We start from the raw sequence: 18,913 nt of genomic DNA on the forward strand, positions 1-18,913 counted from the left end.
ATCTGTGGTAACCTTATCTATCACACATCTTTTTTTTTTAACTTTAAATGAGCGCCGGCAACAAAGCAGAGGCCGCATATACTAGTGGAGCCTGCCTGTCAGAGAGTCAATGGAGTGTATGGTGAAGCACGCTGTCAGTGGTGATGATGCTCAGAGGACGCCAGAGCACACCGGAGGCCAACCTCACCTGACCGCAGGTGACGAGAACCCGGCAGCGCAGACAGCCCGAGCCGCGGGAGCAATCACAGTCATACTCAGCAACGACCAGCGCTGCCAAACAGACCAGTCTTTGCCTTTTTTTTTAGGCAACCTCTACCACGTAGCATTTTATTTTTTGCTTTGTATTCAGGATCTCACTTAGGCACATGTTGTTGCCAGTGATGCTTGTTTCTCATGTTCTCCTGTGCACATGACCATAGCAGACTCACAGTTACATCCCTCAATCCCCCAAGCCTTAATCAATATCAGTCGACATGCCACCCATTATAAAAAGATGAATATACAGTATTCATACATTTCTCCAAAGTGTTTTCAATGCAACTTCTTTGCTTCATTATCCATGTTCAAATTACATTACTTTCTTTCAAAATGACCAGACACTCTCAACATTTGTTTAAGTATATTTCTACTTATAGTAGGCTAGTACATAGGGAAATGTAGTGGAACAGAAGGAAGTTATAGTCACACTCTGTACCAGGGCATAACCGTCCTCAATCATTGAGCTGAGTTAATACAGTGTGAGTACCACTGGTCTGAACCATGTAAGGGTGGCTTAAAATAGGCCTTGCTCTGGCGATACTCTCTGTCTGCATGATGGATGGTGGCCCTGCTTTGCTTCAACCTCTTTAAAATACTAAAAAAAAAAAAAAAAAACTCTAGGTCAAGTATAAGTTGGCCTTAAATTTCCTCGTAATGTGCACGGGCACAAACACAAATTAAGAGACTGGAGTTGCAAGAGATTTGTGCACCCAATTAAAGACAACCCATTTGGGAAGTATGGAAAAATGGATGTAAATTTGCAGAGTCTGTACAATTTCGCCGCTCTCTTGTTGCTTATCGTGAAGCATTAGTTAACAGTAATGAACCCAGAAATGGGCATTTTAACAGGAGGAAATATATAAATGACACCAAATGACATAGTAATGAAGACAATGGTAATAAAAAGACTCCTTATCAGCACTATGAGGTTTTCCCACAAGCAATGGATTGATGTCAGCGGTGCTAATCTACCCGGAGTCCAGCAGGCACCAAACAGACTGGCATGGGTCAGCGGGTGGCTAATAAGGAAAAAAAAAAAAAACTAATGAATTTCAAGTTGCTTGACCCACAACTTCTAGTGACAAATACTTGAAACTGAAGGAAAATCAATACCGTCCTTTCTGTAGTTAAGTCCGGACAGAAAGTATATGTAATGAAATGTAAAAAAAACAAAAAGAGGTATGTGGTATCCCTCTCTTTCTTATAAACCATAACTATTCTTTGTGGAATAAATGCTATAATGAATGTGTTTATTGTCCCCAACCCAACAGGAGTCACAAATGCTCTCCGTCTCAGTCAGGTTCCACTTGTCCGTGTCCTGCCCTTTCAAAGGCATGCGTAAGCACCGTGGCGTGACGCGTGGACTGTTCTATTAGCATCAGAAAAAAGCAGGTCCAATCTCTAAGTGGGCAGAGCCGCATGTAATCTCATCAAAACGGAGAGAGAGAGAGAGAGAGCCCATGACCTCATCTGGAAGGCAGAATCCAACCAACCCGGGACGTCTTGGGTTGGGAGATTTCATCAGACACTGAAGCCATTACTGACTGCGTGGAGGGAGAAGAGAGGACAACGGGTGCGTATATATATTAAAAAAAAAAAACTTCCTCATGTGTGTAATAAAACTATAGCTTAGCAAGGGACATGTTAGAGGGGTAAAAGTAACCATGTAATTACAAGCAATGCCATTGTTACATCACACAGATACATATTATATCTGTGTGTGCACAGTGGAGCTGCAGTAGGCTGATATTTGCCTTTCCACTCATGAAGGGGAAAAATTATAAATATACTGATTGCCGTCAGTCCTCAGCCAAGCTTATCTACAGACAATGGTATTTTCTGCTCATATGTAATGTATCTTATAGTCTGAATATTCTACATGAGATTGATATAATAAAACAACGCATGTGTCCAGAGGTGTGCATTTATTTCTACCCTGATAATTCAGCTGCTCTCCTTTGCAAATACATGATCTCACAGCCTTCAGTTTTTACTGATGACACAACACCTTGGAAATATGCAACACGCCGTGCCACCAGCACTGTCTGGCGCAGACCTTTTATGTTGCAATGACGCAATAGCACTGTTAGGAACTGGATGTAAGACACATTTGCTGGTGATGTTTTACAATGAACGGTTCATTTTGCCAAACTGTTCCGCGTGATTCATTTCACATACAGCGTGTGTGGAAGTTGTGAGACTTGCTGGGAAATGGAGAGACATTGTGAATCGATTTCTGGAATGAAACCAGACTCTCTCGTTCAGGCCGACGGATGGCAGACAGACTCTTTAAACAGTAAAACTGCAGGGTTTAACATAATGACTAATATGTTGATTCCTTATGCTTCTGCAGAATCTAAACAAAATGTGCAGACAGACTCTTTGCTGCATCCTCACCGACAGGCTTTGTCCTTCCTTTCAAACACTGACATGAAAAATCCTGTCCTCTTAAAATAGCTTTTGTGTTAGTGCATAAACTTCAGGGAAATAAACAAGATTACTCGTTAATGAATGCAGAAGATGGATGTTATGAATCCCAACACTTTTATCTGCCGTGGAAGAAAACAAGAAACTACATCCGCTTCAAACCTGTGAGCAGTGGGCCCAAAGAATGAATTCTGCAACGCTCAATCACTTTACCACAGCTAACTTTTTCTTTTTTTTGCTGATTTGAAATCAGTGTGAACCCAGCAGGACTGCCACAGCAACCTTCGAGATTGCAAACAAAGCACTTCTCCACCGATTTCCAGTTCACCGGCTGTGTGCCCGTCAATCGCTCACTGCCTCTCGAGGTGCAATTCATGGATGAGTCAGTTGCCTGCTCCCCACATCCTCTCCTCTGTTTGGCGGCGGTGCAGAGTGCTTTAACTGCCCCAGGGCAGGTGGCTGTGTTGCACTACAGCATGAAGAGTGCAGAGCCAACAATCCAAAAGTCATGCTCATGATGCCAAGGACAAGTTGTTTTATTAAGACATGATGTTGAACTGTATGAGCTCCAGTCAATGATTATTATAAATAAACACCTAATGCTCACATACCACTATTCAGGTATAAAAATGAATTTGCATGTATTTCCCATTAAATCAGAACAGATAATGTACAGGAGAAAAAACGACAGCACTTATAACAAATTCCACAGTTTTAAAGATACAAAAACTGAAGCTGAAACTCCATACCATATTAATTAATTCTACTTGTAGTCCAGGCTATACTTTCAGCTAATGATGCAGAATTCTCTCCGCGTTTGCAGGATGCACAATGAACTCACAGGAAGAAAAGAAAAACGCACATGCCCGGAAACAAGTCAACTTTTTAACAAATGACACACAAACTTATGAATAAATAATTGCGCAAGCCCATTCCTGTCTCCGAGCCTCGATGTTAGTCGGAGATGTGCTTGGAAAGGTGCAAATAAATTAACAGTATCACTTGTAAGCCCTATCATAGCTGATCCCGAGAGACTTGTTTTTTTTTTTCTTTTTTTCCCCCTCTAACTCGGAAGTCTTAGCATGCTGTGTGGAAATAAAAGTAATTGCTTACCGTTTATGGCGAGAAGAGTGGACTCAGCTGATAGTTACCCATTGCATGAGACTCCCGCTTCGCTTTTCTGCAAGAAAGCAAAATCTTCTGGGATTTTTAATTATTCTATTATTTATTTTTTTTACCCTAGAATAAAGATGTTTTTTCGATGCAGCCCTCTCTCTGCAGCACTTCAGGAAAGGAGAGAGCGAGAGAGAAAGGGTGGTAGGAGAGAGAGAGGGGGGGAGAGAGAGGGAGAGAGAGGGGGGGAGAGAAGGGGAGAGAGAGAGAGAGAGAGAGAGTAATCAATAATCGTATTTCGTTGAGTGATGCGGGTAATTCCGTCTGATGGAACAATCTAGTTAGGTGACTGACGTGAAACACCGCCACGCAAGAATGCTAAACAGGAGAAAGGTTTAATGTAAGCAGTCGCCCATTCACTGACTGTAGTGCGGACCACTATATACTCTGTATGAACGAGAACAAAGACTATTTATTCTGAACGCTCAGTACACCATCCACGGGACTGTGCGTATGTGTCGTGGAAGACCGTTTATAAACTGCTGCTTCATCGAAAAGTTCTCGGCTTCTTAATGAACGTGAGTTGCAAAAATAATAATAGCTTCTGTGAACAACTGGGATTTTAATTTATTTTATTTTATTTTTTCCAATTCAGTGCCAGTTTTCCATTTCAGTCGTTTTCCTAAAAGTACACTGCGCTGTCCTGGATCTCGCTTCTTCATGCAGAGGTGAACCTAACCCGTGTCTCTGTCCGTGGTGCTGACCGACGCCCGCAGCACCGGCGCGTCAGAGCGCCAGAGCGCGTCAGGGCTTTGGGTGCCTCTTCTCTGTCTGAACATCCAGGTGCACATTTGAATATTGTCTGTGCTTAAATTCTGGGACACTAGCTTCTCTGTAACAAGTTGTCGTCAAAGTCACTCTGCATCGCTCAGCTATGCGGCACATGCTTCAGTTCTAAACGATAAAACGAACAGGAGCGTTTGGGATAGGGGGAAACGTTCAGCGCAGTACAACGTGACATGGCCATCACAAACACTGTTATAACCAAACAATCATCTCAATTCAGTTTCCAAGCACTTCCAAGACAACAAAGTCAATATACAAAAGAAAAAAATTGCGCAGTCAACATTAGACCAAATGCATTAAGATCCATTATCCATTATTCTCTCCATCACTACATTAACTGTCTCAGTTTGAGTTCATGTTAACCCATACATCAGTGGGACAGATAGAAATTATAATCTGCATTAGAAACACTAACAAAGTCACTCATTAAGCACCATCCATGCCATTCACATCTGGACAAGGGGTCTCCATTGGGACAAAAACAGAAGGAGTCCAGATGTCACACCTTTAATTGGTTCCATATGAGTGACACCAACCTGATTCCTCTCTGCTGAGTTTAGGGGCATCGTGGACTACTAGGGTAGGCAAGACTACAAGGGTATCATCACATTCTTTCTGTATTCCCAACAATTCCCCGCAAACTGTCTAGCAGGAAATTGACGGATAGTTTCTAACAGCTTCTCAGTTGTCTCTTTAACACTGAGGCTCTTTTCTTCTGCAGCTATTGAAGGCCAGGAACCCCAACGCTCGATAGTCTTGATGACAACAAGTCTTCAAAGGTTATGAATTACTGCATCTCACATCATGCAAGTCGCAAGTTAAATGTCTGGTATAAAAAAACTTGTGCATTCAAAACAGATTCATCCTGATTTCACATGCATTTACTCAAATTTAGCACAATAATAACGGATAAAAGGGTTGCACCCTCGCTTTCATTCAACAATCTTGTGTCCGTGTATAAAGATTTTATTTTTTTAGCTTGGGTTTTAATGCTTGCGATTCATTAACACCATGTCTTTCCTTCATTTACACACTGTTTGACAATAGCCGGTGCAGTAAAGAAATTTAAGCACAATGAATTTTTCCCCTCAGTCCACAAACCATGACCACAGAGGGAGTAATAGATTGGAAACCACACAGAGATTATACAATCCTGTTACAATAATTGCATAACCTAACACAGGCTCTTAAGAGATAAGTAGGTTCTTTAGATGAAGTGTGAGACAGTGACTGCATGTGCGCCTGCTATGTCAGATCCTAATGCCTCTGAAACCCGCAAGCGATTCCTGGAGAAAGTGAAGGAGGGGGTAGAAAAATGAAATAAGGAACTGACGCAAGCACAGGGACATTCAGCCTTTCAGTATTCACATCATTAGAGGCTGCACACTGCACCGGCACAACCAGTGAGAGTCCTTTGCACTGTCCACTGCAGAAAACAGCTACCAGCAAATTCTCTGATGTATCACATCCATCCGTAATAATGGCTTATTCTCATTTTTCAATAAAATAAAAATCAATCGCTTCAGTGAATAGTGCAGCCTGGTTGTGCATTTGTGTCTTGAGTTCAAACACCAGTACATCGCTGCAACACTGCCAGTGCACCACATTCATCACAAAGCACACTGAATAGGACTGTAAATGATGCACACACAACACAAAAGCGTGCAAGGGAACGCGCGCGAGCATATAAATGAAATAAATAATAAAAAAAAGCGAAGCATCTATTTTTATTCTTCTGAATTTGATGATTCACGGAAGCAGTGACCTGGGATTTCGGACACTCTCTGCTTTTGATTTGGAGTTAGGAAACGAACCCCCCCTCAAGCCATAAGACTCCATTTACTACTGCTGGAGAGATGAGGAGCACTTAGCTTAATGTACGGGACAGTAGAATGACCCTCACACACACACACACACACACACACATACACTCACTCACCCACTCATACACACACACTGCGCATGCCAGAGCTTTTCCTCTCTTCTCTTTGTCACACAAGCAAGAAAGATGCTTATTGATTTCAGTGTCTTTTTATTTATGCTGAACAATGAATACTCATAATGCCCGGAGCTTGCAGATTAGACACTGACATGCATTGAAAATAGCTGTTAAGTTAATGAATTCCCATCATACACTTGGTAAATTTAGCCCAATATACTATAGGTTGTAGCTACTGAGATAGTGCCAGAATTTCATTTATTCATCCCAGCTGGCTGAGATCATTCGGCACCTCGGTATGGTGTCCTGCTCACCTCCCCCTTATAAAGTGTTTTTATGTTGCGCATGACATGATATTATGGGTTCTTTACAAAATGAAATAAGATGTGATATTCATACACTTGTGATATTCATACACAATGTTTGAACTCCATCCTACAGTCCAGAGATCTATGCTGGATGCTGGAGGGGGGTACCTGACCAGCTTTCCTTAAGAAATTAATAGAGAGGTGGAGGTACACGGGAACAACTGCCTGCTGCTTATCTTCATCCAGATTATAACAAACTGAAGCGGACACTGATGGTAATTGTTTGTGCCTTGTGGAGATGGAGGTTCAGGATGACTGATTTAGTCTCCTTCTTTATTGTCAGCCTCCACTGCTCTTCTGCACCCACAAGGCTGACCGTTTTACGCCGGACTCAGCTTTCATCGCAGTGCAGGGATGTGTTACATATATGATAAAATAAAATGCCTTCTAAGTGCCATCTAATCCATCTAAATGCAAACAGTGCAGCCACGCGTTCACAAGGGTTGGTGGATTTGGTACCAAAGCATTCTGAAAGCAAAACAAAAGGACGCTGGTGCCACCGATCGAGAGATGTGATGGATTAGAGTGGCCCAAGGGGGAAGTCCCGGTCCATCAAAATGTAATGAAAACTAATTTGAAAGCAGCAGGCTGCTATGAATAAGTCTAAGATGAGTTCTGGCAACATTGTGTTCGGTGAGAGGTCATTATTGTCTCATATGTGAGAAAAATGGGTTGATAACATTACGATTGATGATGGCACATTAGTTGTTGTCTTCAGGAGTTATGGTTGTCTGTAAACACGCCTGACAGGAAATCGATCAAGGGCAGAAACAATTCTGCACCAAGTTTGTAACTCACAGTTTCACAATCAGAAAGCAACAGATGAGATGACACGTAGAGAAGAGAAAAGGAACGGACTGTAACACCATACATTTCTGGAATCTGCAGTTAAAATGCAGCCTAAAAAATGTCTTACAAGAAAAAAGTTCTTTACAAAGTCAACATGATTTCCAAATTTCTGTTCTGTCTACCATTGCAAGGTCTTGGATACTCTAACGCAGCTGAGCTAAAATACCAGAGGGAAGAAAGTCAAATGGTTTGTGATTATTGTCCTGGAACAGATTGAACAGGCTATGAGAGAAGAATGTGAGCTGAATCCCATTTCAGCACACAAGCCCAGGTGCATTTCTTTTGCTGAGAGGAAGGTGAAATTTACAAAAGGGATCTACAGAAGGGTTTCAGGCAGTAATACTGGCTTTAATCTAACTGCTATCAACGATATCTTATTACATTTGTCTACAACAAAAGAACAAGAACATTTTACAGAGTGGCTGCAGAGGCCTGTCTCTATCATCTGTCTGTATCTTAAAATGTGGTATACGGTTTCGTTGATTTTTTTTTATGCACGACTGTTCTTGTGTGAGTCAAAAGAAAGATGTAATAGCTGCAGCATTCCTTTAATCCTTGCGGTAATTACCACACTGTGGATTACATACATTTGAGAATTAGTAATTAAATTCAATGCTACTATTTAATCTCACATAGGATAATTAAAAAAATGCAATTTACATTAGAGACCAACTAAACAGCCACATCATAAACTATAGAAAAAGATGCTGGGCTCTGTACCACATTAAGAGTTGGCTACTATTTAATGCGTTTTTAAAGCGCTGCCAGAAGACAAAAATAGTATACGTCTTTGAAATGCCTGTCTTAGTGCAGTGCATACACAAGCAGAGAGGAAATTAGCGATATAAGATCGATGACAAGAGGAGCAAAAACTGTGATGAACGGAACACCAAAAACCTCCAAAACATGTGAATCATCCGCTCTGAGATATAGAAATAGGTAATCTGTGGGAATTATGGCTTCCTGTCATTCAACAGGAAACTTCCACTTCAAACAGAGCAGCGAGGATTATGTCTCACAGTTATGGTTCAGATTCATAGCTGGTCTCATCTGCCGAGACACGTTATAACAAAAAAAAATAAAAAAATGTATGTGTGTGCTGAGGGCTGTCTATGCCAGGTCTTGCTTACACTCATTATCTAGAATATATATATCTGATTTAAAATTAATCAGACTGAATCCTGACATTAACACTACGATTGTCTATAAAACAGCTGTTTTGCACAAACCCTTCTTTTTTTCTAAAGACAGCCTGCAGGTCTTCTGACACTGCTGACAGGACACCTTCAGACAGTGAAGTACTCTCAGCCAGGTGGTGAGGATCCTCGTCCAACAATGCCACATGCAGCTCTGCCATGGCTGAGAGGGACCATATGTCTCTCCTCTCCGCAGCCCATGGACTGCCAAGCCGTTAGGCCTATCCCACACATATGTGTCTTAATGCCGTTAAGTCTTCAAGTGGCTAAGACATTGCTGCAATCAGCTTGGATGGTGAACTATCATCTGTTCTGTATGATCGAGAGAAATGAGCACGGGGATGTTCACAGGGTGGTGGTATTCCCCAAGGACTTATACCTTTTTGAGACGGGTAAGTTTGCTTCCTTGGAGAATGAACTTAATCACATAATCTCTGTGCAGTCAGACTAATGAGGGAACAGGGTCAGGAAACAACATTGCTCCTTGAATGGGCACTCCTAAAAGCAGAGCAAAATCATTTGTTGTAATGTTAATCAAATTAATAAAACCATAAATTGAAATGGTAGTTTTTAAGTGGTAAGTCCTAACATTTATTTAGTAAAAATAAATGTGAAGTAAATCACAGAAAAATGTTTATCAGACCCCGCTATTTAAACTGCACTAGGAGCAGCTGCTGAGTTTGGCGTTGTTCCGCTATCGTTGTCATGGAAATAGTTTAACCAATCAGAGGCGACTTAGTTAGAGCCGTTGCGAACAGGAGCCAATCAGAGCGTCTGTTGTTGAAGAGTAAGTCTGTTTGAAACGGCAAAACAAGCACTTTCCAACCGACGACTAACTTGGGAAACAGACAAGTGTGGCATCCTGTATTCATATTTAAAGCAAGTAAGCGTTTTCAAAGACGGTGAAGCACACTGTCCGTATAGTTAAGTTTGCTTTAAAAGGTTTAGTTAGGGGTTCTGGTGTGCAGCACGCAAAAGGGAAGCATGTGCTACGGTTTGTTAAGCTTAAGCGTTAGCTGTGATTTAGAGTGTGAAGCTAACGTTGTCTGTTAAACGACACCAGAAAACGACGATAACATAGTAAAAGTAGTATGTGTTGTTATGCTGTTTTGTTGGCTGCCTTAATTAATATTTAAGATTTGTATTTTTGTGTGTTCAGTCACATTTACTCTACAAAAGAAACAACAGAGGATAATATGCTGTAAAAATGGCCACACCAGCTTATTGTGTTTAGTTCCACACGTATGCATACATTATATGTTTGTGTAAACTGAAATGCACACTAGTGTTCACACTCACCTTTAACAAAATGCATCAGCTGTTGTGTGCTCTTCTTTTCCGGACATAATGACTTGACATGGTGAGCGCATGCTGTTTTATCAGACTAACACTATTTCTACTTCCCTACTCTATATTTCTTATCTAGATGTCCTCAGATGAAGAAGAACCAACCAGCCCTGTTCTGCCCAAAGACTCGGACGCGGGAAGCTCCGTGTCCTCTGAGCTTCAGGTGAAGAAACACACACATGCTCACACGCTTTACAGCAATCAGCATATCAACATTGATAATGCTTGCTGTTCTTGGAAACTTGGGTTCTGGCATCTATGAGGATGTTACTTTGAAACCTGCCACCACCTGAACATTGGTGCAGACCAAGCACACCCCCATGGCAACGGCATATGTTCCCCAGCTAAGCTATTCACCAGGCCATGTATGTGTTGTAAAAGAAAACGAGACTCCCCAGACCACGCCACCTTCTCCTATTGCTCCGTGGTCCAGTTTAGATTTACCCACCGTAGGCGGATTCAGCAGTGGAGACTGGTCAGCATGGGCGCCTTGACTCGTCGGCAACTACGCTTCCCCACAAGAGACAAATTGTGATGTGGTCTGACACTTTTCAATTAGAACCAGCATTAACTTTTCCAGCAATTTTAAATACAGTAGCTCATCTGTTGGATCTGCCCTCACCCCCGGCTAAGCTTCCCACAAGAATCTATAAGCCTTGGCTGCCCATGAGCAGCCAACACCTCAACTTGGAGAACAAAATATTCACTTGCTTCCAAAAATAGCCCACTGATGTGCCATGGTAATAAGATAATCAGTGATTATGACCAGGTAGATAATGCCAAGTTATACTCATGGCTGACTAAAATGTTATCATAACCAACAGAGCAATGGCTACAGACATAAACAATGAACAAGACACAAAAAAAAAAAATGTAAATTGCTTTTTTTTCACGTGCATTTTTTTCTGTAATACTTTGGCCCACAATCTTTTTTTGTTTGTTTACAGGATGAGTATGAGGAGCTCCTCCGTTATGCTGTTATCACCCCTAAGCTTGAGACAGTCTCTAGTGTTCGATCGAAACCGCAGAGCACCTTACGTCTGTCTACAGAGAGCCGTCATTCCCAGAGTAAAGATCACGCCAAGTCACAGCACCTAGGACCAGGTATGTTGGGTTTCTCCTGTTTTCAGGACATATTCATACACACGCATTTCACTAAGCTTTTCTGACAGAAACTCAACATGAGCCCCTCCAGACACTGCCCCCATCAAATGATCAGCTGTCAAAAAGGATTAAGCATCCCAACTTGACAAAAATATAGTCTTTTTATCAGCTTTATATTTACAGCTTGTAAAGCGGTCTAACGGACTGGATAGCAGTCTGTCACATCGTACCCCCCATCCTTTTCCTCTACGATACCCACATCTTAAACAGTCCATCAGCCCCCCTCCCCAACTGCAGCTCTCTTTGGAGGTTTAGTGCTTTAACTGTCATGGAGCAGTGCACAGGGATGTAGAAAGTAGACAGGCCGATTGGTAATGATCTCCTGGCACTCTGCCAGTACTGCTCTTTAGAGTGCAGGCTTTCTCTTCCCCCTGCAGAATTTAATTAAGATATTGACATAAATGCATTCTTGGACGAGGAGTCTTGCTCCTCTTATTCAGCACTCTTGTGTTTTCTGTTCTTAACCTGTCCTTTGGTTTTTGAGTTTTTCAAGCAGTATTTTTTTTACCTTAACACTGATTTTTATTTTAGAATTCATTTTCATCTGTTTTTAATATTGTGCCTCACTCTTTGTCTCTCTTGCTGCAACTCGTGTACCTTCTATCAGATCCTGCTGCTGAAGATGGGAGGCATTCTAGCAGGAGTGTGAGATCACCCAACTACCCCTTAATAACTGAACCATCCACACACTCAAGAGCCTATCGTGGTAAACTGAATTACAAATATAAAAAAACTAAATGGTGTTGTGTGATCGTATATTAATTTTTCGTAATATCAAATAAACTTAGAAACACTCAGGCCGTCAGGCTGCAATGTTATTTTATATTCTCATTGATATTCTGTCTGTTTGCTTTATTATCCAGCTGAAAAGATGGCAAGTCAGTCATCTAGCAGGATGTCACTGCTCTCACACACTGCCTCAGAAAGGTTACAGGTGACATCTGAGAGGTCTAGGCCAAACAGCCCCGATCCCCTTGAGTTTGCTATGACAGAGATGTTTATTTCTGAGAAGAACATAAACAAGATGGAGAGCATTCTGGACACGTGGAGCAATAACCTGAAGGTTAGTCTGCTTCCTTATTCTGTAGAACTCTCCTTCCCCTGTCAGTAAATTAATACATCCTACTTTCCATCTGCTGGATACTGCTGGCTGAATAATGACTTGCCAAAACATTAGGTACACTAGTAGAAACAAATGCAGTCCGATATACCAGTCCTGCATTAAACTGGGATGGATGTAGTTTATGGTGCTGATTGAACTTGATTGAATTAAGTGTTTGTGATCTTTAGCCTAGCCCACTGACCAAAATTGGGTTGTCAAAATAGTAGAAACACATGCCGGATACAAACCACAGCCTCCAAAACAAAAACACAGTTGAATCTACAGTTGTCTCTGTTATTTTAAACAAATATGAAATACAACAAAATTCACAAATCTAAGACTTAGTGCAGGACTGTTGCAATGCATTTGTTTTTTGCGAGTATACCATATGCCTGGAAAATGAGTGTATATACAATGCATATAGTAGCTGCTGCGTGTTTGGAGTGAACTGAAATAAGGACACTCAATTTCTTATTAACTATAAGAAATATGTGTCTTATTCATAATTAAATTAATTAATTAAATTTGCGTAATTGGTAAAGCTTGTGGTAGAGTGTCAGCAGAGAATATTTTAATCTTTTAAGCACCATCTGGAAAGGAAATAATAATAATGGTGGATAAAAGTAGTTTTTTTTTTTTATTTTATTTTATTGAAACTGCAATAATGATAGAAATTTGTGAATTAAATCACAATATTAGGTTCATGGCTATATTTATACATTTATACCTTTCCATGCTTATTTAATTAGAAAGTTAGAATGACATGGACTAAATGCACAAAATACTGACTAGACAGTTGTGAGCATGATATCAGAGATTATAGCAGAAATGTGTTTGAATCTGAGAAGGGCTTTTTTAAAACGATGACAGGTCTACTCTTCGTGGAATCGGTGACCTTTTTAATTGTGTCTCCCAGTGGAGTGATTCTTGAGGAGATGGTTGGCTCCATGTGGGTGTCCATCCTGCCCTTTTCTTCTGATGTTGTAAAGCTCACTCATGGAGAGAAGGTGACATCCGATCACCTGCTAAGCTATACCGATGAAAGAGTGGAGTTTGACCTAAGAAATGCAGGAGAAAACCAGACTGTGGGAAAGGACGTTGAGCCTTCTGTTGCTGCAGGCAGGAAGAAAATCTTGAGTTATACCTCCCAAATAAATAAGCTAATATTTGTGGTTGTAAGCTGTATGTTTGAGACTGCTTATTTAACAATTTATGGTACATCCTTACAATGTAACTACACATCAGAAGTGTAAGCCATTTATGGTGGGAAGCCAACACTTTGTGCTGAGGCATAAATCTGACCTAAGTTGGGGGAAATCTCTATGGTGTCTCAAGAAATGGGCTCAACAAAATAAGACTTGAGGTTTGCGAGGTTGTTATATTTTCCACTTGCTGATTTCTGGCACCCTGTTCATGTGATTTAAAAATGACTAAAGAAATGCACACAGATGCCCATATTTTAGTCATGTAATGAATACACTGAGACTGCCACGTCCTCTTTTTCCTTATTAGTCGAATGTTCTGACCGAGCTACGGAAGTGGAAGTTTGCCTTCATGGAGCAACACAAGCTGGAGATGATGAAAGAGAGGGAGAGGCATGCAGCCCAGACAGCTGGCCTGAAGTCTGAGCTTGAAAGCCTGAAAGAGCTGCTACACACCTACGAGACCTCCAACCAAAGAAAAGATGAGGTGACTACATGTGCATTTATTCATTTTTCTAGCACATAATTTGATGCTTGTATGGATATAGATTAATATTTAACGTCCAATAGGGCTGCAACTAATAGATATTTATGTTATCCATTAATTTGTCTAATTATTTGGTTAATAAAACATTTTGCCATTATATTATAGAGGAATACAGCTGCAGCTAATGTAAGAATAAGAACGGTAATACAAGTTTTAAAGATCCTTAAACCAGCAAATGACTTGACTGATTGTTTGTAAGTTGCCAGCTGATTAATTGATTAATACTGTTTTCCAATAATTTGCATTTTTGTGAAATTTGAATGTAGCACTGGGCTTCATATTATGTTTATCCTCTCTGTTTTAGCTACTTGCACATTGTCTCTCTTATATTAAATCTGTGTGATCCTCAGGTGATCACAAACCTGAGTCAGGTGTTGGACAAACAAAAAGAAAAGCTTGAAAAGATGAGAGCCTTTACGCGCTGGAGGCTCCAGCTCACTGAGGCCAAAGAAGAGGTACACTGATGTCAATGTGGTGTCTCCTAAACATTCAAAACCTATTTATATTTTTACGCTCTGTCTGAGCTGTTGGTGGGATAGTCAGAATCCTCCTCCCACAAAACATTTGCTAAGTTGGATATGGGGTGTCCACTATTTATGGCATTTTTTCAGCTCTATAACCCAGTGCAATTTTGTCGGTGCACTTATGCAGAATCTGTTCCGTTATGTGACTTTTCACAGCAAATACCCATTTGTGCCGTTTCTTAAAAATAGAAAATGAACTGCGTGACTCATATTTTTGTCTAAATCTTCACAGCATGTGCGCCACAAGAGAAAATATATAACAGCTGCACAAAAGTGAATTATAGTTGCAATTATTTCCTTGTGAATATCGTCACGGTGTTGCGGTTTCCCCCGCCAGGCTCATGCTGCTCAGGTCGCGCAGCAGCACTACAATTTGCAGCTGAAGAGGAAGGTGTGGTTGGGCTGGCACTCTCTGATCCAGAAACACTGGAAGGTCAAGGTGGAGCGGGCTTGCCGTTCAAAGGCTGAAGAGGTCTGCACCCGCCTGTCCACGGAGTATGAAGCCAAGCTGTCAGAGGTAAATAAGAAGAACGGCATATGAAACAGTTTGTGTATAGTGAGACTGATATCACAATGGACTCTACCTCATTAAGGTAGAGATAAGGTATTTTTATATTGGCAGTGTACAAAGGATTATTGAGTGAGTTACAATTTGAAAATTGTAGTAAATGACAGCCACACTAAACATACTTTATAATAATATTTTAAATCTAAATCATATTGAACTGCATTCCTAAGAGTCTGTTTTCTACAATTACACGTAACAGAGAGCAGTAAATTACCAGTATGTCTGTGTATATGGAAGTTATAATAGGGAGTGAAATACATTTTAATCAAAGTTAGTGTTGCTGGTGGTGTTACAGATGTGTGTATATATATGGTTTAAGATTAACTAATTCTTTCCACCCTCTGCTCCTTGTCTCTACAGCACTGCCAGGCTTTAGAGAAGGCCCAGGCAGAGATTCAGAGACTACGATTAGAGCGTGAGCAGTACGAGGAATCTATGAAGAAAGCCTTCATGAGGGGTGTTTGTGCTCTCAACATGGAGGCTCTCAACATGTTCCACCCTACCGAGGGACGACCAGAACAATCTCCAGTTCACGATCAGCACGGTCTGTAACAGAATTGGCCTACAGACAAGAATATTCCTCATCGTAAGCAACTAACAGTAGAACGTGTACTGTTATGTTCATCACAAGCCCCATAACTACATATACTGTACAGACCTCTGCTCTATACAACGTACCATAATTGCATTGTTAGCCTTGCCTCTGTGCTGTATTGATTCAACGCAGCTATTGAGAACAGAAACACCGTAGCTCCAGCGGAGTGCAGGCGTGTGCTATTGACATTTTTGTGGATTTATGAATGAGAGGAGGGGATAGGGTCTTTGTACATTTAACTCATTCACCGACTCACTTAACGGAGTGATGAATCGGTGGATGTACTTAGTGCAGACTGAAATATACTGTGCACAGCTTGGCAACCTTGATGTGTCACTGAATGATTGGCTGGTATGGGTCATCACCCCTTTGGAACATTAATTACCGTTATTTAGTCAGATGGTTATGGACCATTACTGGATATTGAAGCAGGCAAACATAACTAACATTAACCAAGAACGGACATTGTTTTTCTCTGTTGGAACAACTGTAGCCATCAGTGTCAAGCAATAATTGGCCTTTTTCCATTATTCTTTGAGCAACTGTAATCGGAAGGTATGTTGAATATGGCATGAGTTTGCAAACAGCTGGGCAAAGTGGGATCAGTTGGTTACCTCACAGAGAAGTTGGAGGTGTGCGGCCTGTCACCTGTAGCCCTTCATCTAACTTCTTACCGTGGCTACACCTTAATATTTTCAAACTAATCTCCTGTTGTTAAAAGTCACAATTATCTTGCTTTGTAGGCAAATGTTGGATTAACAGTGGCAGACTGGCAAACAAAACTGTGACTGCCTCATAATAAAAGCCAGTTAAATGCTTTTAATGGACGGCACAGTGATGTGGTGGTTGGCACTGATGCCTTACAGAAATAAAATTCTAGGTTTGAATCCACCGGCCGACTGGGGCCTTTCTGTGTGGAGTTTGCATGTTCTCCCTGTGTCTGCTTGGGTTCTCTCCAGATACTCAGGCTTCCTCCCACTGCCCAAAGACATGCTCGTTAGGTTAATTAGTGACTCTCTGTGTTAGCCCTGTGATAGACTGGCAACCTTTCCAGGGTGTACCACGCCTCCAAAGGACAAGCGGCTACAGAAAATGAATGAATAAATGCTTTTAATGTGAAGTAGCAGCACTAGAAAGTTGTCTTTAACTATAACAAAGTTGAAGCAAAAATGTATTATGCCAGAGTCTGATCCAGTTAACATTTTTCTCTTTCTGTAGAGCCCCTACCTCCCCATGCTGAGCCTGGCCCTGCTTCATTGACTCAACTTCAACCCTATTCCATGTCTTCCACGCGGTACAGTCCAGTCCACTTTGATCACCCAGACCCTTCCCACAGTGAAGCAGATGATCTGGTAGAGTTACTGACAATATCTAATGAAAACATACTTTTGTTCACATAGTTCAGTTTCTTCTCAAACCTCTCCCTGGATCAGTCAGTTTATCAGTCTTTCATTTAAACAGTTTCTAAATTAGAATGATTATGAATATACTGTTTTATATTTACAGAATTTCATTTTGCTTAAATGTAGTATTTTAGTTATCTCTGCAAAATCTGACTTTAACATTCAACTCCTATAGATGCAATTAAAACAGGAGTATTTGTACGGCAGTGTGAAATGTATATTATTTTTAATGCCTTCTGTTTTTATTTTGTTATGAATCACTTCCTCTAAACTCCTGTTCCTGATTCCTTTTTTCTAAGGTGGGCTCTGGTGCCCCCATGTCCCAGGAAGAAGTACTTCCTCCCACCACAGTGGTGCACGGCTCACTCCCACTCGGGGGCATTTCAAGTTCCCAAAAGCAGGTTAGCATTAGACAAACTGGTTTATTGATTCAGTCACAAGGGTCTTAAATAATGAAAATGTCCACCTTCACCACTGCTATGCCTAAATAATTATAGTATTTGTCTTACTAAATAAATAATTTATACACAGAATATGTTTGTTTTTTTTAAAGTGTTTTTTCCTGTCTGTCTGTTAGTTTCAGGTCAGTGGTCGTGTCGTCACAGCAAGTCAACAAAAACCCTCAAAGACTGTAACGGCTCGCATCACTGCACGCGCTGATGTTAGCAAGGCTGCACGCAGCAACCTCCAGGTGATGGGAGTGGCTCCACCCATGAGCTCTGTGGTAGTTGAACGGCATCATCCTGTTACACAGGTGAGTCGTTGCTATTTCTCTAAAGTATTTCTGTCTATATGTAGTTATTATCTTCATTCATCTTCTGTAACTGCTTGTCCTGTGAAGGGTCGCGGGGGTGTTGTTATTGTAATTAAACATTCTCCTGCTTCTCGTGTACTCTTTCAGCTCACCGTCGGGCAGGCCACAGCTGCTAAGTTTCCTCGCTCCTCCCAACAGAGCCACACCCCCGCCGGAGGAAAAGGTTCCTCCAGAACACACACCAGCACGTGTCATGTACACTCCATCAAAGTAGTGGACTGATCACACACACACAAACTTTTGTTCGCCAAGGCTAGATTTAAACTATAACACATTCTATGCAACAGTCCTAGGACTGGTTATGCTAGTTTCAGGTCCATTTTATTTTAATGTACTTAATTGGTCTCTTATTCAGATTTGTACATTTTCTTTAGCAAATAGTTAGTTTATCTTTTTCAGGAAAGTAATGCACAGACAAGTGTTTGTTTTTAATTATTGCTGACTGAATGGAGTTTAGAATTGCAAAACAGACATTTACTTCCTATGAAGGTTTTACTTTAAATTATGCACTGTTGACACTGTACGCAAATGTGTACAGTCACATACTGTATGTACATGTATTGATCCGTCCAAGACCACAGGTTGTTTACTAAAACAAAGCCATACGATGTTATTTTTTAAATAAATTATTTTACTGCAGACGTTTTGTTC

General features: G+C 41.0%; 1 protein-coding gene across 2 annotated transcripts; it reads left to right on the top strand.

The window, feature by feature from the left end:
- The first annotated feature begins 9,698 nt into the window (after nt 1-9,698).
- poc5 (POC5 centriolar protein homolog (Chlamydomonas)) lies at nt 9,699-18,893 on the top strand. Of its 2 annotated transcripts, none has more exons than XM_084550895.1 (13): nt 9,699-9,879; nt 10,423-10,506; nt 11,291-11,447; nt 12,115-12,213; nt 12,371-12,570; nt 14,122-14,298; nt 14,709-14,813; nt 15,220-15,399; nt 15,811-15,994; nt 17,264-17,397; nt 17,748-17,849; nt 18,026-18,202; nt 18,350-18,893. In XM_084550895.1, the coding sequence occupies exons 2-13, from the start codon at nt 10,423-10,425 to the stop codon at nt 18,482-18,484; spliced, it is 1,734 nt and encodes a 577-aa protein (XP_084407021.1). In that variant the 5' UTR covers nt 9,699-9,879; the 3' UTR covers nt 18,485-18,893. The 2 variants fall into 2 exon arrangements, with proteins under 2 accessions (XP_084407021.1, XP_084407022.1); XM_084550896.1 differs by lacking the exon at nt 9,699-9,879 and adding an exon at nt 9,969-9,990.
- The last annotated feature ends 20 nt before the right edge of the window (nt 18,894-18,913 follow it).

This window comes from Chelon labrosus (assembly GCF_963514085.1).
Source record: "Chelon labrosus genome assembly, chromosome: 9".
Lineage (NCBI taxonomy): Eukaryota > Metazoa > Chordata > Actinopteri > Mugiliformes > Mugilidae > Chelon > Chelon labrosus.

What these genes read in the sequence shown, in the direction of transcription:
- poc5 (XM_084550895.1), top strand. Translation starts at nt 10,423, where the DNA reads ATGTCCTCAGATGAAGAAGAACCAACCAGCCCTGTTCTGCCCAAAGAC. An exon ending in CGTGGAGCAATAACCTGAAG is followed by an intron (nt 12,571 to 14,121) that starts GTTAGTCTGCTT and finishes TTTCCTTATTAG; the next exon opens with TCGAATGTTCTGACCGAGCT. An exon ending in TCCAGTTCACGATCAGCACG is followed by an intron (nt 15,995 to 17,263) that starts GTCTGTAACAGA and finishes CTCTTTCTGTAG; the next exon opens with AGCCCCTACCTCCCCATGCT.